Source organism: Ptychodera flava, chromosome 9 (assembly GCF_041260155.1).
Source record: "Ptychodera flava strain L36383 chromosome 9, AS_Pfla_20210202, whole genome shotgun sequence".
NCBI lineage: Eukaryota > Metazoa > Hemichordata > Enteropneusta > Ptychoderidae > Ptychodera > Ptychodera flava.
The window spans coordinates 6,961,361-6,981,516 of NC_091936.1; the positions used below are offsets into that span (position 1 = coordinate 6,961,361).

The 20,156-nt window shown below is 36.8% G+C and overlaps 2 protein-coding genes across 15 annotated transcripts in view; one reads left to right on the top strand and one right to left on the bottom strand.

Annotated features, from left to right (window-relative positions):
• The window catches only part of LOC139139886 (5'-AMP-activated protein kinase subunit gamma-1-like), a 76,710-nt gene extending 71,023 nt beyond the window's left edge, over window positions 1-5,687 (top strand). For all 14 annotated transcript variants that reach the window (XM_070708849.1, XM_070708852.1, XM_070708847.1 and 11 more), the window contains 5 exons: window positions 8-88; window positions 594-716; window positions 1,885-2,031; window positions 2,476-2,569; window positions 3,047-5,687. In XM_070708849.1, the coding sequence (XP_070564950.1) occupies window positions 8-88; window positions 594-716; window positions 1,885-2,031; window positions 2,476-2,569; window positions 3,047-3,063 (462 nt within the window). In that variant the 3' untranslated portion in view covers window positions 3,064-5,687. The remainder of the gene's footprint in view (window positions 1-7; window positions 89-593; window positions 717-1,884; window positions 2,032-2,475; window positions 2,570-3,046) is intronic.
• A 4,342-nt stretch (window positions 5,688-10,029) lies between these two features.
• LOC139139888 (uncharacterized) lies at window positions 10,030-19,486 on the bottom strand. The gene is made up of 6 exons (XM_070708858.1): window positions 18,214-19,486; window positions 15,004-15,191; window positions 13,247-13,435; window positions 12,456-12,566; window positions 11,812-11,950; window positions 10,030-11,329 (listed from the first exon to the last, which is right to left on the bottom strand). The coding sequence occupies exons 1-6, from the start codon at window positions 18,969-18,971 to the stop codon at window positions 11,146-11,148; spliced, it is 1,569 nt and encodes a 522-aa protein (XP_070564959.1). The 5' UTR covers window positions 18,972-19,486; the 3' UTR covers window positions 10,030-11,145.
• Window positions 19,487-20,156: the final 670 nt, after the last annotated feature.

Consider the following 20,156-nt stretch of genomic DNA (forward strand, 5'->3'; position numbering starts at 1 on the left):
CTGACAGGTCCATGAAATTAAACTTCCAGAATTTATGAATAAATCATTGGAAGATCTCGGCATCGGTACATACAGGAATATTGCAACTGTAAGTCTCTCTCAGTGTTGGATTCAATTATGTGCTATTATTCATGTAGATGTGCATTCAAGTGAAGGACTGGATATTGATTTGTAAATTGTGTTCCTATGATGATCCTAACAATTTGTTTTTACAATATATATCATTTGAGCAGTTGCTATTATGTGGGTGTGTTTACTGAACTGACGTTGCATAAACTTTTGAGCTTTCATCGCCAGACAGAAATCCCATTTTGCAATTGCACAAATATTTCAACTTCAACCATGGTGTTGTAATTTGTTAGAGACTTGAACTTACAAGAGAAGGCACAATTTTTGCCTCTCTTTGGATTTATTACACAGATTGATAATGTGGAAGATCATTTTGTGAACAGAATTGTGAAGTTTGCTGGAAATGACAGAGGGCATATTTACACAAAACTAAACATACCATCACCATAGAGGGCGTATGTGTACCCTGTATTATACTGTAACTCACTTCAGTGACAAGCATTCACTGATGTTATTCATTGCAGGCGTCACCAGATACACCTTTGATTATAGCATTGAAAACTTTCATTGAGAGGAGAGTATCAGCGTTACCAGTATTAGATGAACAGGGTAGAGTTGTTGACGTCTATTCAAAATTTGATGTTATCGTAAGTAAACTAAACATCCCTCATCACAAAACACCACAGTGAATCATAAGCAAACATTGCCACAATTGAACACAGTTGTCATGTGATGTTCACTATGTACATGTAGATGTCGAGTCCACAGAAAAGACATGCAGATTCTAAAACACTAGTGGGAATACAAACAATCTTTTATTAAAGTGTAAGACAAATGTTCAAGGTAGTTTATTGCAGTCTTTGGCCATGATCAATATATTTCTACGCACCAAGGTAGCATGCACCTAGAAATTAAAAGACTTCAACTTCTGCTCAAACTTTCCAAACGGAAACATTAAGCTGAGTTTATTAGCTATCTGCCGATACAGGCAAGAATTTCACACTCTTTCATACTCAGATCAAGTTTACAAACTTGTCAGAGGAGATGAGTCAATGAAATTTTGCTTTTCTTGCTTCAGTCAAGAACTTGTAATTTGAAACAAAACTCTACCAAAAAATGGAAATGTAATATCGCTATCAAATATCGCTAGCTCTGATAATGGCTGCCATCCCTATGTTAACTTCATGGAAGAAAATTAAATTTCAATTTTCACAAAAATAAAAAGGTCAAAATTTTACTTAAATCAATGAGCTTCAAAACTAAGGCCATGCAAGAGGTAGGATCAGGAGAGCGTTGTAAAGATTTGAGAGTCTGATCATGTGACCCTGAGGGTGCGTTCTATCTTAAGACATGTATCTCTTGTGGTACATACATTTCTAATCCATATAGTTGATATTCATCAAAACATCAGAGTATGGCTGCATGAGATAAATGATGTACCATGGGCTTTTTTCACTGCTTTATTCAAATATCTGAGTGATGTTTCAAATGTTGAGTCAGAGACATTTTCAAAAAAGGTTTTCTGACCTCTGCGCACAATCTGGAAAATGAAATTTTTCTGAAGCATTTGGAAATTTGAATATATGTGACATTCATATAGCTCTATAATACAAACCTAATGCATAAATATTTGAAGAGATACTGTTCACAATCAGACGTTTAGTACATCCAATATTTTTTTCAAGGGGAAAGGTGGACTGCACCTATGTATAAGTGAAATGGAATGAAAAGGGTTTAGAAAGACATTGCTACAGTAAATCAGTCAGTATTTATGCATTTCATGATAATTTATTCCTTCCTATTCCTGTTTATCAGAATCTTGCTGCAGAAAAGACGTACAACAACTTGGACATTTCAATAAAACAAGCATTACAACACAGAGAAACTTACTTTGAAGGGGTTCATAAATGTGTTCCCACGGAAACACTCGCAACCATAGTAACAAGAATAGTCAATGCTGAGGTAAGCCTGTCTGTTCATGGAGGTTGTATCCTTTATAAAGTGTTTAGCTCCACAGATGAACTAATCAAATGAAGCCATGCATTTGCCATGTTCATCTTTGATAAAGATTTTATCTTTGATGATGAAGTGAAGGGATGTGAAATCAAAGCAGAACTGATTAAATTTAATTTAGCGGAACACAGTGACTCTTTTCAAAGGTCTGGTGTTTAATTCACTGAATAAGTATTTGTATGAAAGTTAATGAGTGACAGTCACTATTGTGCTGTATTTGACTCTTTTAAGATGATGTTATAAATATGAGCCTGACAAAGATGAGTGTGCAGAAAGACACAGTAATGCAAATAGCATTATATTTTCTGTTGCCTGTTGAGTATTATTGTGTCTACATTAGTCACATGTAATGAGCATACCTTGTTAACAAAGTTTGTATATTTTGTATTACAGGTTCATCGGCTTGTTGTGGTCGACAAAAATGAACATGTTATAGGTGTTGTGTCATTATCAGATATTCTCACTTTCTTAGTACTAAAGCAAGCAGGTAAGTAAAGCAAAACATTTTCAAACAGCAAAGATATAAGGCACGGATGTTGAGTGATTTGGACTGCAGACATCATAGTAAAATGAGCTTTTTGTGTACTCATGCATTCCTTCAGGTTGACATGTTCAATGATCGATGAACTTTCATACTATACTCCCTTGAACTTGTATGTATTATCTTGATATCTTTCATAAAGAAATTACAACTGTGTCAATTTTAAAATATCACAAATTAAAACCAAATATGGTAGTATGTTGTGGATTTCCTGATGCAGCCCTTTAATAAACAATTACCACTGCATATACAGATTATGGTGCGTAGTATTATTAGTATTATTATTATTATTAGTGTTTTCCTATTTGTTCATATATTTTGAGGAGATATATTTCTGGGAGTGTTTTGCATGATTGGCCTCTTCAACCAATCAGAGATGAGATAACACACAGATAACACACAGTCTTTTGTTTTCTCTCACAGGATTGGATGATAAGTGAAAGTAGCTGTCATCCTCTCACAGGCTGAAATGGTTTACATCGTGTCAACTAAAAAGGCTTCCAATAAAATAACAATAATTTGTAAAGTTTCGAAGTTGTGAAGGCAAATTCTCTATAGTATTACCTCCCTGTATACCACAGATTATAAAGTCGAAGGCTTCTACCATTTCAACGCTGACATTCTTAGTTACAGTGGTCAAGGTGCTAGCATTCTAGTGTCCAAACATGAATTGTACATAGACAACCCAACTGATTTTGTACACAGTGTGAAAATATTTCTTTCAAATGTCCTCCAACCATTTTCACCTCTCTGTCCTGGTTGTATGCATCTGTTGCCTGTCATTCAAGGAAGTTCATCTCAGTGGATTGGCTTTTGGGGAATTAGTTTGCAGAATACGTTGCTGACCGTCGTAATAAAAATAAGTATTGGAAAAATAACTGATTCTGCATAGATGTGTTCTAGTACCAGAAAGTAGGAATTTCAGGAAATCTGGAGGTTTCACATATTCAACAGCCTAACTACAGGTTTTTGATTTCACCAGGCTAAATACTGACTGAGTTAAACACTACTCAAACTTTGTCTCAGATTTGATTTCCTACCACTTCAATACATGTGTAATCACTTTTTACTGAAGAAAGAAATGTTAATTTTTTTCAAAATTTCAGCAAAATCTTGATTTAATATTATGTAGCAATGACCTTTCCCCTTGACCTGTCAGCTTCAAAACAAATCAAACAATGTGTAGATATTTTGTGTAGATATTTTGAAAGATGAGAAAAATTTTGCAATATTTTATGTTCAAATTATAGTTCCACATTTAATACTGTAAACGAGGACTAACGTCCATCTGACATGAGAGAATTTTCATGTATTATAATGTATCTGTATAACTGGCATTTGTGTGTATGTAGGGAAAGAGATAATTCTAGTTTTGCTTCCGCAGTTTTTTATGGTTTTAGGAATAAGGCCAAATAAAAAATATGTTTCCAGCTACTTGACCCACTCTTTTTCCTAAGGGCATGTTAACTGAAACACAATTTGTTATGCCTAGCATCAGACTGAATCAATGTCTCTGTGTATAACACAATAAATGTATTGAGTTTTGAAGTGTACAAGGATGTAACTGATGCAGACTGATCCATTATTGGATAAATTCACCTTTGTGACATTGCTGTACAATTTTCCATGCCAGTATATGAATGTTTGATAGTGGCGCGGACCATATCTCATATTTTACTGAAATGATGAAAATAGATATTCATGGCGCACACACTCAATTAAATACTAGTGTTATACATCACCACAAATGGAGCTTCAAAAATGAAACCAAATTTTCCAAGAAATTGTCATTTGTCATCATGCTTTCAGTTCAGTGCAAAGGTGTCAATGCGTTGAATAAAATTACAAGTCGGGTAATAGTCCTGAGAATAAATCAATTGTATCTCCATATTGTCCCTAGGACCCAATGTCAAGGTACACATACCTGTGACTCTGCATTCTTACACAGGTGATTGTGCATGAACTTTGCATCACACAATGATTTCACTGGAATGTACATGTCCATCAGCCTGTGCCACAGACTCAACAGTGTTCTCATTGACTCTGAAACATTACATGTACAGGGTCTATGTGCTCTTGGAAAGTCCTTGAAAACTCATGGAAAATGAAATTGAGTCCTGAAAAATTGATAAGCCAGCCAAGATTTTCCAATCACGATACAATCGGTCATGGTATCATAAAAATGATATGTATAGTGATACATACAAAATGATATTTTGTAAGAATGATACTCCGAAAAAAGAACTGTGGACAGTAAGAATTCCTTGAACATTGCTTAGAAAGTCAGTGAAAGTCTGAATTTTAAGTGACCTTGAATGTATGTACACTGAATTATATTACATCATAGATCCTGATATTGCTACAAGGTTCATGCTCACATTTTCTGGTATGGCGGCTGATGAAAGAAAATTTCAGGAATATTCTCAAATTGACGCAAAAAGAGTTGACAGCACACTGTCAAACATCTTCGTTATAAAAATGCCATTGTCCTGGATATCAAACCATTATATTCACATTTAAAATGATATTTAAATATTATATTTTTATTTTGTCAAAATTGTATGTTCACAATCCAATGTAGAAATGATATTAAAAACAGGCCCATCAAAAGATGAACTTGTTGTGCCTGATTGAGAAAGCTTTCTGTGATTGCATTGTTGCTTTTTCTCTTCCATTATAATGTCAATCATGTGCTCATAGAAGCATCTGTTCTTTCATCAAGTTCGGTTAGAAAGTGTCCTCCACAAACAATTTGGAACAGCCAGCTTATCAGGACATTTAGGTGAAAATTTGTTGCAAAATGTTTTACAATTTTGTTGAGATTAAGGCTTGCTCCTGACTCAGCCACAGTACTCTTCATATTTCAAGAAATTTTACAAAAATTTTTTGGTCAGTTTTTGTTCATGCACTTTCAGTAAGTTTTCATCATTTATTTTACAATGTAGTCATCAGCACATTTGCAGCGTCTCAATGTCACTTGAAGGAAAGTCTGTAATCTTTGTTTTGAGTTAAACAGTACTGATACTTGTATGTTAAGCTATTAAAACAACACATCTTTCAGTAACCTTCTCAGAGATTGAGTGAGTTAATGTTCTGTCTACTTGGCTTGCACTGTGAAAGATACATCCCAGGTTTGATTGGAAAAACATTTCTTTCTTCTGTTGAAACAAAGGCCGAAATCCTTTACTCCAAGATTTCACAATTTTTAACCATAAAAGGTGAAATATAAGTGAATATTCAGACAATTTTGTCAGTCATTTGATGTTCCCTTGGGTTTAGATAAGCTAGAATTGTACCCCATTTATGTCGGCTATTGAGTTCAAAATATTGAAGGCTGGAGTTTTTACTGAGAAACAGGCTGTGTCTTAGCAATCCAATGTGAAATACAGCTGTCAACCACAGCTGTGTTATAGGTCTTGTTGTCATAGTGATAGTCATGTCTTGAGTCCTGTTACCACAGAGAAGCAGCCATATTCTGAGCCATGTTGCCATGGAAAGCAGCAATGTTCTTAGCCATGTTGTGAAGGAAAAACAGCCATGTTTTTAGCCGTGTTGTCATGGGGTATCAACCATGTTATTCACTGGGAGATGGTTGCAGCTTCAGCTGCTCGGGATAAGAATGTTGTAATCCGTGTTTCTATGGCATCACTGATGATGGCGATGTGTTCATAAATTCATTCTATTGTTTTGTGAAGGTCTTTGGATTTTGTGTCTAGCCTTGTCATCTGATTCCAGAATGTAGCATCCAACAGTTGTTACATATTTACAACCTGGGCAGCAGAGTGAGTTACAAGAGTTGTTCCATACGCATTTAGCCAATTTCATTTTATATGGTCCACTTGTGTATTGGGAATAAATGCTTGTTGATAAACTGCTCCATGAACTATGGGAAGTCTGTTTTGAAATTTTTGTGATGCATGTAGATGTCATATGTGACACTCAGATATTCAGTGACAGTGTGCAGACTGGATGAATGGTAAGGTCTCTCTTAAGTTATCGTAGCCCTATACTTTCTGAAGTGTCAGTGAATTCCAAATGTAACAGAGACACTCTTGATACAGTAACTATAATTTTTCACTAACATCCTACACATGGTTTGATTAAAAAATTACGTCAGTGACAATGTCACTGGTCGCTCCCATATAGTTATCAAAACAAGCTAAAATCAAGCTAAAAGATTTTTTTATCACAAATAGAAACAATTCCCCCAATAAAATAAAATTATACAAATTTCACCAGAATTTGATCAAATCTTACTGACGTCACCCGTAAAAACCTCTACACTAAGTTTCAACTCAATCGGACGTGTGGTTTCAGAGTTAAAAAAAATTTTTGATCAAAAATGAAAAATTCACCACGATTTGCCCAGATTTGAGAAAGGTCACTCCTATGCACTTCCATACCAAGTTTCAAATCAATCAGACTTGTGGTTTCAGAGAAGAAGATTTTTTGACCAAAAAGGGAGAAAATTACAAAAAAATTCATGAAAAATAGCAAGTCCAAGATACTGACCCAAGATGTGCACAATCATTTCAGGTCAGCCCAAAGTACTTACATGCTAATTTTTCATCTAATCTGCTCAGTGGCTATTGAGATTTTCAATAAAATGTAAACTTGTAAACATATATACATATGGCTATGGGAGCTAACAAACGACCCAATGGTCGACAGAGCTCTGCTGTGTTATGAAGAGAGCAACGTTTTGTGACATATGTATTGATGAAGAAGGTTGAGATCTTTGATAGCTCATTTCAGGATGGCCTGACCTAAAATGGCAAAATTAGCTGCAAAAATACAAAATTGATGATTTCATCATAATTATGTATAAAAATGTATACCAAATATCAAAGCTATCACATGAGTAACTTTTGAGAAACAAATATTTTGACCAAAAACGGCAAAAACTGACCCAAAAATACAAAAATTGAAGATCAAATTTCACTATATCACACTAAGAGAACCCCCAGGAACCTGTATACCAAATATCAAAGGCATCAGACAAGTAGTTTTTGAGAAACACATTTTTTGACCAAAAATGGCAAAAATTGCACCAAAAATACAAAATTGCAGATTTCATCATATATTCTGTATATCATATTTAGTTTATCTGTAGGAACCTGTATACCAAATATCAAAGCTGTCAGACGAGCTGTTTTGATGGAATAAATTTTTGACCAAAAATAACAAAAAAATTCCTTAAAAATACAGATTTGCTTATTTCATCACAATTTGAACAAATCCAAGTTGGGCTATCCCTAGGGACCTGTATACCAAATATCAAAGCTGTCAGACGAGCGGTTTTGATGAAATAAATTTTTGACCAAAATGACAAAAAAATTCCTTAAAAATACAGATTGGCTTATTTCATTACAATTTGAACAAATCCAAGTTGGGCTATCCCTAGGGACCTGTATACCAAATATCAAAGCTGTCAGACGAGCGGTTTTGATGAAATAAATTTTTGACCAAAAATGACAAAAAAATTCCTTAAAAATACAGATTTGCTTATTTCATCACAATTTGAACAAATCCAAGTTGGGCTATCCCTAGGGACCTGTATACCAAATATCAAAGCTGTCAGACAAGCGGTTTTGATGAAATAAATTTTTGACCAAAAATGACAAAAAAATTCCTTAAAAATACAGATTTGCATATTTCATCACAATTTGAATAAATCCAAGTTGGGTTATCCCTAGGGACCTGTATACCAAATATCAAAGCTGTCTGACCAGCGGTTATGAAGAAGGAGATTTTTTACCAAAAACGCCTTTTTTGGCACTAATTTGCATATTTTTGGCAATGACAACTTCATTTGAACAAAATCTCATCTACAGCCCATCATCCATGTACACACCAAATATCAAGATGAAATGTGCAGCGGTTTTGGAGTTTTTGATGTTGACGGACAGACATACAGACATACAGACATACAGACATACAGACATACATACATACAGACATTTTCCTAGCCTATAAGAATAGCTTCCATTGCCATATATACATATGGCTATGGGAGCTAAAAATTACGTCTTTTACATTTTTTAATTATTTTTTGGCAATTTCGCTGACAGACAAGAAACAGATAATGGAGATCATGTTGTACACAAAAGTGGTGGAATGATGGGGAGTGGTGGAATGACTTCACCATAAGACAAAGACAAGGTCATTGATTTTCAATGAAGTCACTGCAAAGCAGTCATTCAGCGTTTGTTCTAAAGCCATGTCAGCATGATATTAAGGTGCATCCTTTCTTTCTATGAAGACCAACATGTACCATGGACCCTGACAATGTACTCTTTTATCTACAAGGAATTGTGTTGTATCTTTTTTAAAGTTGAGAGTATATTTCTCAATATTGTGTTTGGGCTTTAACCATTGGTGAGCTGGCATCAACTATGAAGAGAATGTAATTCTCCTCGCAGGCTTTACTTTCAAATTTTGCCATAGATTTTTAATTTTCATGACTCTTTTGTGGCTAGTGTGAGTCAGACGGAGTTGCCTATTTCTGTAAAAGTTTACTTACGAGGAGTCATCAGCTGTCTGGCCTCTAGAGGGCGCTTTTTACAGTAAGGGGAGGGGTTTTGATTTTTTGCGTGTGTCAGGTAACCTGTGAACATAAGTCTTGATAGTCTTCTAAAACAGTTGCAAAATATATTGGAAAGACTGATTATAGAAAACATGGATTGTTTTCACAAGTATATACATACAAGAAGAATTATATTGACAATAAAATTGATGGTATTACAAATTCACTGAAGTTTATGAGTATTTTTTGCAAACTTTGTTGCCATCACTTGTCTATGAGGTTGTAGCCTAGACTCTAATCGGAGTGTTTTGGCCTCGGAGTTCTTTTTACCTTCGACACACTCCGCAAAAAGGACCAGAGGCCAAAGCACTCCGGCTAATGAGGTTTAGAGATGGCCATAATTACGGTATACATTTTATACCATGGATTATCTGTCTCATTATTGCAAACCAAGCAATATGTTTAGTCGGGATTGATTTCACTTCTCAATGGAGGTTGAAGTGAAGTTCACCAACCAATCAGTTCTGTCCATAACTTTATCTGTCTTGTAAAATGAGGTTTCCATGCAGGAGAAGCATATTTGTACACAATTACAATAATCCAATGCCAGTCAGGCTATTGGCCACTCAATAATGGATCCAATAGAATCAGATTGCACATTGCAGTGACAGAAATCCATTTGTAGCAGTGTGTTATCATTACAGCAATTCATATAATCAAAGAGAAATATACTAGTCCCAGACAATTATGAACATGAAGTCAAAGCTCTTGTGTGGCTATATACACACTGTTCTTGTTTCAAAATTAAAACTTTTCACACGCACTGTTAGAAACAACATGAGCCAGCATGCACACACAAGATACTTCTCTGCATTCCATATGAGTTTCTAGAGTCTATCGTAGCACTATAATCATGTCCTACAGTATCTGCCTGAATACATTACTAAAGTCCCTTCACAACTTATACCAAACTAAAGTAAGCCAAATACACGGTATTACAGGGCCAGTATACTATTTTTTGAAGATTTTTCACCAATTTTTTGTTCTTAATGTCAACCATAATATCTTATTCCACTCCCCAAAGTATGTTGAGGTACACAGTATTCAGCTTGTCAACTCTGCCTGTACATGTATAAACTGCATTGTTATTGTTGACAAGTGAATTTTTGTCTGGAATAGAATTCTAATGTAAACAATAACAGTGAATTTTAACACACGTAGAGGCTATGTTGACAAGCTAAAGAGGGGATGTTTAACATTCTTTTAGGAGTAGAGTAAGAACTTGCACTTGACATACAAAATAAAAATAATGAAAAAATCATCAAGAGTTGACATTACTGGCCCTTCAATTCTGTTTCTGACTCTGGATATACTATTCTATTGTTCATTACATGGGGTACAGAGTGAAATGTGTGAGAACTTCCAATAGTCACTAAGTACAGAGACTATGTAAAGTGTACACAAGACAAAAGCTAGGAAAATTGTTTTGCCTTTAGAAAATGCCTAAAAGATATTTGTTAAGTGAAACAAAGTCATAAAGTCTACTGATCACAGTTGTTTTCAACGAAATTAAATTCTTCATTTCATTTCATTGAATAATACTCTCTGCGCATCAGTTATACAGAAAACAAGACCAAAAACAGTAACAAATTATCAATGGTGTCACAGTTTTGGTTTGGCTGATATGTTAAAGCAATAAAAATATTTTGGAGCAAGGAGCTGGCAATTTTGCTAGTTTTTCTGCATTCCTTTTTTAAAAAGGAAAGCCATGTATTCAAAAAGAGAATGCATAAAGGCTGTACCAATTGATGAAACAAATTCACTGTGTCTTCCTTTTTTAAAAAAATTCAAACTTCCTTGTAGAATGAATCGTCCTATCCTCAAGTGAGAAGTAATTGGCCCTGTCTATTGGCTGTTGACTTGGAGTATATGTTGTGTTGAAATAGTTATCAGCCAATGGCCGCAATATAGTTAACTTTCTTGACGTACAATCAGTCTAATGGAGGTTTCTCTTGACTTGTCGGTACTCAACAAGATGATCATAATTCCATTCATCATACCATCTACAGCTACCTACAGTGTAATCATCACAGGACACTTTGGGCTGTCCTTGCTTGCGTATCGGTACATCGGGCTCCGGTGTTCTCTTTCCAAGTGCATAGAAACTCTTGTAGTAATACCTAGACAAAGTGAAACAATTCGATACATTCATGACCATTCTTACACAATTACAACCCCTGCTCATTTGATCAGTGAAACAGCATGTAATGTATGCATCATGATGCACATTGAATATCCTACTCTGCACATAGTTTGATAGTAATACTGTCAAAACATGGACAAAAATGATGTTGTTACGTTCCTCCAAGTGAAAACTGTTCTTGGAAAGAAAGAGTACCATATAAATTATCAAGTTTCACATTGGAAGATGACATCGCAACCAACAGGTCTGACAGACACTTGTAGCATTCCTGTTAATATGCGCACAAACTCTTGCATGAAATTGAAATCAAGAGATAATGGGAAACTTTGGCAAAATACCTGATACTTAGTTCTGTGATATGAAAGGGTTTCATAGAGTATATGAAAATTTATGATTGTTCTGTTACATTTTATCACCAAAACAACCCACAACATAATCCATTGGGGATAAATTTCTTACCATCTTTGGATGATATATTTGTGTCCACCTGTAACGACATCAGCTGTGTGGATTGACAGAGGTTCACAGTTTCCATCAGGGTCCATGTTATTCCAGACAATGGCTCTGCCTTGCTTTGGCTTCACACGAATACCTAGCTCTAACAAGGTCAAAGTTGAACCGATAGAGAGACAATTACTGGCAAGTTCCTTTGTGAAAGTACAAGTGCCAGCAAAAATTAAGATGCAATATCCCCTAACAACCAAGAACTTACAATTACCTGTAAGAACATTTTGTATAGAGAATATTTTGACATGAGTGATAATTTACCAGTCAGACTTAACGCGTTGAAACATATTACTTGTTTAACATCATATCCATCTAATACTCTCAACAAAGTGAATGCCGGTCAATAAATACCACTTTGTATATTAAGGCTCTGGTATTAAATTTCCTTTTATGATATATGTGATATATTTCTTGATCAGTTTTTTGTGTAGTTCCTCTCATTATAAAAGGTAAGAATTTGAGAAAGTGAAGATATCCTGAACGATATGTACCGAAATTATGTTAAAATATTTTGGTGATGATACGGTGATACCAGGGGTTAAGAGACTCATATCAAGAATTTGACAACATTTGTAAATTTCAGTGAGAAGACTAACCAGGAAATATCGTGTATCCGCCATGGACGTCTTGCAAGTACACAAGTACCGTAGCATAACGATCTCGTTTGTCAGTTGAACCTAGAACACAGTCTGTGTGTGTTTTATAACCTGAAAGCAACCGATAATTAGTATAGTGGACATAAATGCAATAGGAAAGACTGGACAAGGTAGTCGATGGAATAGAACTATAATAGTGATCTTTGTTTTACAAAAGGTTGTTGATAGTCTAGGAATATTGAATAAAATATCTGCTGAGCATTTCACAGATGACAGAAATGATTTTGCATCATAAGGGAAACTGCATTGGTAAAAATGTAGAAACGGGTGTGAAATCTACAATGGGAGAGATAGGCATTGTGTATACATTTAGGCTGTGCTATCGGGTATGTATCTCTGGCTGCAAAAATGTCTCTTAAAACTGGATGTCATTATAATTATAGTTTTAAAGTCATGATATCGCCATAATATGAACAAATAGCTATTTTACTTCCCAAAGGCTAAAAAATGCACATTTTTGCATTTTGCTAATATGCACATGCATGCAGCTGAGCTATATATAACGGCAATATTTTCATACATCTCTTAGCATTATACAAACGTTCTATCAATGGCTTATAGAAAGCATAGCTTGGCATGACAAATAGCTTTGCAAATGCATGGTTTGAACAGGTCACTCTCATATTCTCGAATGCAGGAACTTTTGGGGTTTTTTTTATCATGCTTGCCTCTTATCCAAACATCAATCAATCTCACTGTATTATTCTGGGTAACACATTTGCCAAACATACCAACACCGGCAGGATATGACGTTATCTGGAATTTGCCTCCATTACTCGGTGGGAGACCCGTGGCTTGTTCTACCTGGTTTTCAAATCTCGTGGAAAATTTACTTTCACCGGTGTAGAATGAAGTGCTGTATGACCATCGTATAAACTCTCCAAGTCGTTTGGAAAAGGTCGCATTGACACATGTTGTACCTGAAATAGATTTGATTCAACAAAAAATCAGTACAGGCTACAGCATCAAATGTACTATAGTAACCTGGTGACTGTAATTCTTCAAATTTTGTTTCAAATTTTGCATCCCCCTCCCCCTTATTAGGGTTTTGTTCAAGTTCCAATGTATTTCGGGAAATGAAATGGTATGTCAGATTGTAACTTTTTGGGTAAAATATTCCACACTGAACTTTCATTTGAAGGCAGCTCTTGGGACAAGCAGTGGTCGAACTCGAAAAGACTAAAATTACTCATATGCATGTGTAAGATTCTACATCAAAGGTGTCCAATCCATGCAAAAATTACTACTTTGATTTTACAACAAAACATGCCATTCCAAAAGGCGCGATGGGAACTGGGTAGTTTTAATAGTGTAGAGTTCATGCCGTGAAGCGCTTGTCCTAAAAATTCCGTCTCCCCATCAGCCCCCTCCTCCCCTCGCAGGTCAGATATGTTTACGCGTCAGAACGTCGGAACGTAGCACCCAGTTCTTATCGCGCCTGTGACTTGTAAAACTTGATGCGAAACGAAAGGAATGGTCACGTATTCAAAATGGATGAGTAAAGTGGGTTACACTGCGAGAAAATCCTGTAATTCTCTGAGAATCTCATCATTCTACAACGTCAGAGTGCATGTGGAATATCCGTCATACTCAGAGTCATACGGTCAATAAGACACTCGGCATACCTCCAGTGTTGAATCAACTAACTTACGGATTTCTTGACGAAAAACTCCCTCTCATGACAACAAAGTCGTAAAGCACGGTTTGTGTAAGAAGTATCACCAGTTGGAGTGTTTCTACAATAGAAACCTTTCACTTTCGGTCACACTTGTAAAGTTCACGAGGCCATTTAGCAGTAGGCCGAGTGATGTTTACCAATGAACGGCAAGAACAAAAGGTCACGTGGCCAAGTGTGGCATGCGCCATCAAGAAATTTCATAAGGTCATGTGAGGTCATGGTAACACTCGATGGGCCTAAAGTATGGCCATAACGAAAGCTGGCACTTGGAGCGAACCACTTGTTCAAAAACTGGGTAGTGTCAACTTTGCAGACAGTGAAGAACTGCAGCATCTTAGGCCAAGAAAAATAAAAAGTTTGTTTCTCATCCTAGACATTTGTTCTCATTTTTTTTATTCTTAAAGCCAACGAGAACGCGCAAAAAACATGAAAACAACATAGGAATGCAAGCAGAGGTAAATGCACAGCAGTGTTGCTTATAGCGACCGTTCTGTGGTTTGACTTTTAGTGCAGCAATGCACAGTTTTGACAGCTTATACAGTGACATATGTGTACAGTTCTGAATGGAATATTAGTGTCAGTTATTTTGTTTATACAGAACTGTGTTATGCACTATCGTCGGGTATCTTTGCGGTTTTTTTCACTTTATTTCCTCATGAGCAGAAAAAAGGTTGACACGGCGGGTCTGAATTGACGAGTGCGAGGATGAGAAACAAACTTTCTATTTTTCTTGGCCTTATCGAGTTTTTTTATGAAGTGTACACTCGCCTTTTTATTCCACCAACCAACCAAAGAATAAGTTAACTTTACCTTCTGTAAAGTCTTTCTCAGAGACCTTTATGTTCTCCCCCGAATCTTCGATGTGTTTTCGCAGAGTATCGATACTACTGAAGCAAACAAGCGGCCCGTCTTTGTCGGTTTCTCTAACGTGTTTGTTGTGAACATTCATGAGGCCGTAGCATTCTTGTGCAGTCAAGAAATTCTCAAACATGTAAACCCTACGCGTCTCAAACAAAAAGAAAACATGCAAATTATCGTTAAAGAAAATAACTTTGTCTTAAAAGGGTTGACTCGGAGACTAACCATTGGTTGATATGGTAACATGCTATTCACTTCCGTGTACAAAGGCACAAAAGTTCTGATGTTTTATATGAACATTTTCACGAACTAAGCTTATATCTTTGAAAAAACATTGGAAAGAGTTCACAGCAGCTATTTCTGTCCCTAGAAACTATAGGTCAAATGACTATAGTATTTTCCACTCCAGATTAAACACCCGGTTACTGGTTTTTCCCCACATTTTGCATGTTACTTTAACACATATCTTCGTCATCCAGTCTTTAGCCTACTCTAAACTTCTTTTGACTTCATATGGTTATTCGAAAACAATGGTTTAGCAGGGCTCGAAATTAACTTTTCTCCCTGGTAGTCCGATTGGGCTACCATTTTCTGAAGTTGGTAGCCCAGCGACAAGGTCTGGTAGCCCATGCATGAATGAAGAGGTTTCTTTTTGTAAAGGATATTTTTATTTATATCTAGACAATGAACGAGTTATTTTGCATGATTCTATCCAGGAAGTGAATTTTCTAGTCATTTGACATCAATACCTGCAGATCATAGCCTTAGGAGAACGGTATACCATGTGCAGTGGACAACGGTGACGCCACAAGTTTCACGAATTATTCACACATACGCAGACCTTATATGCAAATTTTGATGTTCGCAATGACAACGACTTTTCTTGAACTTTTAAGTAACTTTAAGTAGAGCAGTCTCTGTATTGTGAAACTTTCTATGTTTAGATTACAAAGTTTCCAGTAGCAACTTGGAAGTGAGGAGTGACAGTGTTTGCCATTATTTTATGAAAAATAACAAATCTCATACGATAGCTTTTTAGGCTATTGCTTACTTGAATAACGTAATAAAGGTACTTTTCCAGACTGTAGGGAGCGAGTAACGGTTTGTGTACAGAATTAAATTATTCAAGCATTTCTTCAGCAAGGCTGTGGGAAGGGGATCAAGACAGCTTGTTTGACTGTATGATGAGAGATAGTTCTTCGGCTCTGGTCGGATGGAAAGACAAGAAACTGAATTTACCAACGATATGAAAATTTAAGAACTAAGAATCTGGTCTATACATGTATACAAGGATTTATATTTATCTTTCTTGCACACTACAAAGATGGAGGTACAAGCGAGATTACTGTATTTTCTGGTTGGGAGTTTCACTTTTTGTTGTTGTTTTGCTCATTTTAACACTTCCTTTGTTGTGTTTCGCACCTCCTGCACCCTTTTGTTCTTCTGTGTACATACCTTTTTACAGTGAATAATTATGTGGGTACGTTTGTTTTGGGCCGCAGTCCTGTGATTCAGTTTTTGCACGGAGCACGGTTACCGTACCCAAACGTGCATGGGATACAAGCAAGATGGTCTTTGCTTAGATTCCTAGTTTTCGAAAACTGATACTATATACCACTGATCGAATTTAGGAATACAACCTATTGCTGTAATGTTTACCATTGAAGATCGAAACGGCGGCTACTGTCTTGCAGCACCGACTCTGATAGTTGCAAAGGCGCCTGGTATATTCATGAAAGCAATAGGCCTAATACATTACATTTTGTGCAACAACTTCTCAAAGGCTCAATGTATTCAACTTGAATTGTGATAAATCAAAGACTTTTCCATCATCATACCGTATGGTTGGAATAGTGGAATCAAGTGTAAGCATTAATTTGTCAAAATTGGTTAAATTGTGAATTATCAAGGGTGGAGGTGGGCTGAACCATTGTGGCGCAGTGGTAGAGTCCAAGCCTTTGGAACCATAGTTACTAGAAGTCAGGCCGAATGAATTAGAGTTCAATACCCGCACAGGCCCGCCTTGATGCAGAGACACTTGGCGCACCTCCACTTGTACGAGCTACCACAGACAGAGCAAGGCGAAAACCAGGCCCGAATACGGCCCCTAATCTGCAAAGCAGTCTGTAGTCATTTATTATTATTAAAATGGAGACAGTGGTTTCCATGGTTGGTATAGTGTATTTTTTTTCTTTAAAAACATAAATTTAATAAATACTTTTGCTTTTATTCTTTGGAGGTAGTAAGTTATAATATATACTTTGTTCTGCTTTCATGACCAATTATCATTATCACTTCGAAAATGTGATGGGAAAAATGTGTGCAAAAGTTGGAACAACCAGGAAAACTCTTTCCATGTAGGATATCCCTATCTAGGCTAGCTATTGATTAAGCAAGAAAGTACCGTTACTGTATTACTGACATCAAAGACTTTTTTTTTCAAAAAAGCAACATTTGCAAATATGACCAAAAAATAAACCAACATCATTGTTGTGTAAATCAAAGTCTTGAAATGTAACAAATAATTCTAGACTTCTATGACTTAAATGGGACTGTCTGTACATTAATTGCCGTGCCTGTTAACTGAACTAAAAGCGAGATGTATGTAGAGTGAAAACATTTCATGATACAAGATATTAGGGCTACAGTTCAACTTGGGATAAAGTCTCTGCGATAGTGTAGTCCTGGCATGCAGTGAAACAGAAAGTGTGACACGGTGATATATTCAATTACATCATATGCCATCATCAGTTCGTATAGAACTTGAAGATGAATTCCAACCTATGATTCGGTTGGCCCCGTTACCATGTCCTAATATCTATCCAACAGCAGTAACAAAAATGAATAAAGATAGAAACATCAAAGTAAGACTAAATTAAGCTTCATTAAACCAAGGTAAGTTTACTTCAAGTTGAGATCGATGCAGTCGTTGAAAGTAATGCTTGAGTCAAGGACGATGTTAAAATCTCTGATATAAGTTAAGCGTCTAATTTTCGTTGTCATTTCTGTTAATTGCCCTCCCTGATCCCCTTCATTAATTTGTCCTACCGATCACCGATGCGGGGGGGCATCTCGAAATGTCATTTCAGACGAAATTTAGACACTGCGTCGTGTAAAGTCCCTGATAAATCACTGGCCCTTCCTTTGCTGTGTGTGCCTTACCTGACTGTGCTATTATTAGGTTTGTTTCCTTTCAGTTCCCGTGTATGCATTATCCTTCCATCGTGTTCAATTTGACGGATATCTAGAGAATTTAAAATTTTCGGCTCAAATTTCTCTCTTTCCTCCCTCTCCACCACGTTGATATATCCTTCAGGCGGAGTGCGCTGCTCAAGTTTAAAGTCTACCTTTGTCTTCTCTCCTTTTATCGCTGTCGATTGTTTCGTATTCTTGTCATTTTCTTTCGGCCTCTTTTTGTTTTTGAGGTTAAAAGCTTGGTTTTCTTCTTTTTTCCCCGGGTTGGTAGACTCTGTCGAATGTTTTGGATCGGAACCCTTATCCTCACCATCATCATTATCATCACCACTATCACCACCCGTTTTGTCTTCTGACCTCGCAAAGGCATCGGATTCTAGTGTAGACTGTTTGCCGGTTGAGGACGGGTCATCTTCGCGTTGCGTTTCTCGCGGGGGCGTTTTGTCGTCCATCGACTTTGTACCGTCACTTGGCGACTGATCGACATCGGGTGAATTAACAGTCCTAAGGTCTTGATTCGTCGAATGATTTTGAAGTACAAAATACACGGCGATGCTTGTGCATAGAACTGTTATAGTGATGACTAAAGTAAGTCTAGTCCATGTTATAAATCCATGATCTGCTCCGTCACCGCTGCCGGCTGTTCCGTTTTGTACTTTGTACTGAGGTTTGACCTTCGTCGCTTTGCTGCCTTGCTTTGACTTCGCGTAGTTTGATTTTGCCATATTTTGCTCCTAGCGTGGCGATCCTGGAATGACTTGAACGAAGCGGGAAGACCTTCGTTGTTTCCGTCTATGCGGGCACCCAAAGAGACAAAAACACGCACAGATCAAGGGAGTCCTGACGAACAAGTTTAAGGCTTCCGAATCATAGTCACAATCACGACAATACTCTGCAGAAAGACGCCGAGTTAATGTTATACCTCCAGAACTGGCTTAATGAGGTCAAACAGGTGACACTAACAGACTAGATTACACAGATAACAAGATTGCTATGTCGATAGCGCCTATAACTGTATCATAATTATATTTCTGTTCCTTCGCCAGTCGTGATTTAGTGAATCTCACAGGCGCCTTTCCGCTGGGTAGTCTGTTAGATCGATCAATATTCTGCTCGATCTATCGATCCCGTACTCGATCTTTTCGCCACCGCAACCTAAATACTCCCAATGTGTGAAACAGAATAACTAAATTTACACACGAACCGGGTTTTCAACTGGCCGTGCGCTCACACAAAGCATTCAGAACTACACTCCCAGAAAGATTTTACCTCCATGCATATATCTTGATGGATCACAAATTTAACCATCTTTTCGAAAATCACGCCGATGAACACGTAACTCGCATCGTCTCGAAGAGACCAAACGTGGTGAAACCCGGCCGCGCATAACGGTAGCTATTCACTTATTCGGTTAGGCCTACGTCGCGTATGATTGGTTCAATCATACAGCATCCAGTGAGCATTACAATGGCCTTTGTTTCGGTCAACCCATATTAGTTAATTAACCAATCAGTAGCCAAAGATTAGATTTAATTACCTAGGGAGTATTTAAATTGTAGTGGTGGGCAGATCGAGTACGGGGTCGATAGATCTAGCAGAAAATCTATTGCCAGCGCCTGTGATTAATCTATCCGGTTGCTTGTTGAAAATGTTTCAGCACGCATTAATATGTTATAAAATCAAGTTTGCAATAAATAAGCCATCGAGACATCAGCACTAGCCTACCTGTCTTGTTTAAAGGGGCGTTACCTTGCACCCCATTTTTCAGCCTAGTTGAGTTCAAGTGTGCTGTCAACATGTCATCAGATTGGTAAAGTAACAAGCGATGTCATTGACGGCGTTCCTGATACATTCGTTATAGAACAGAGTAAATACCAAAATATTGGCACCTGAAGTAGCTGTTCTACATT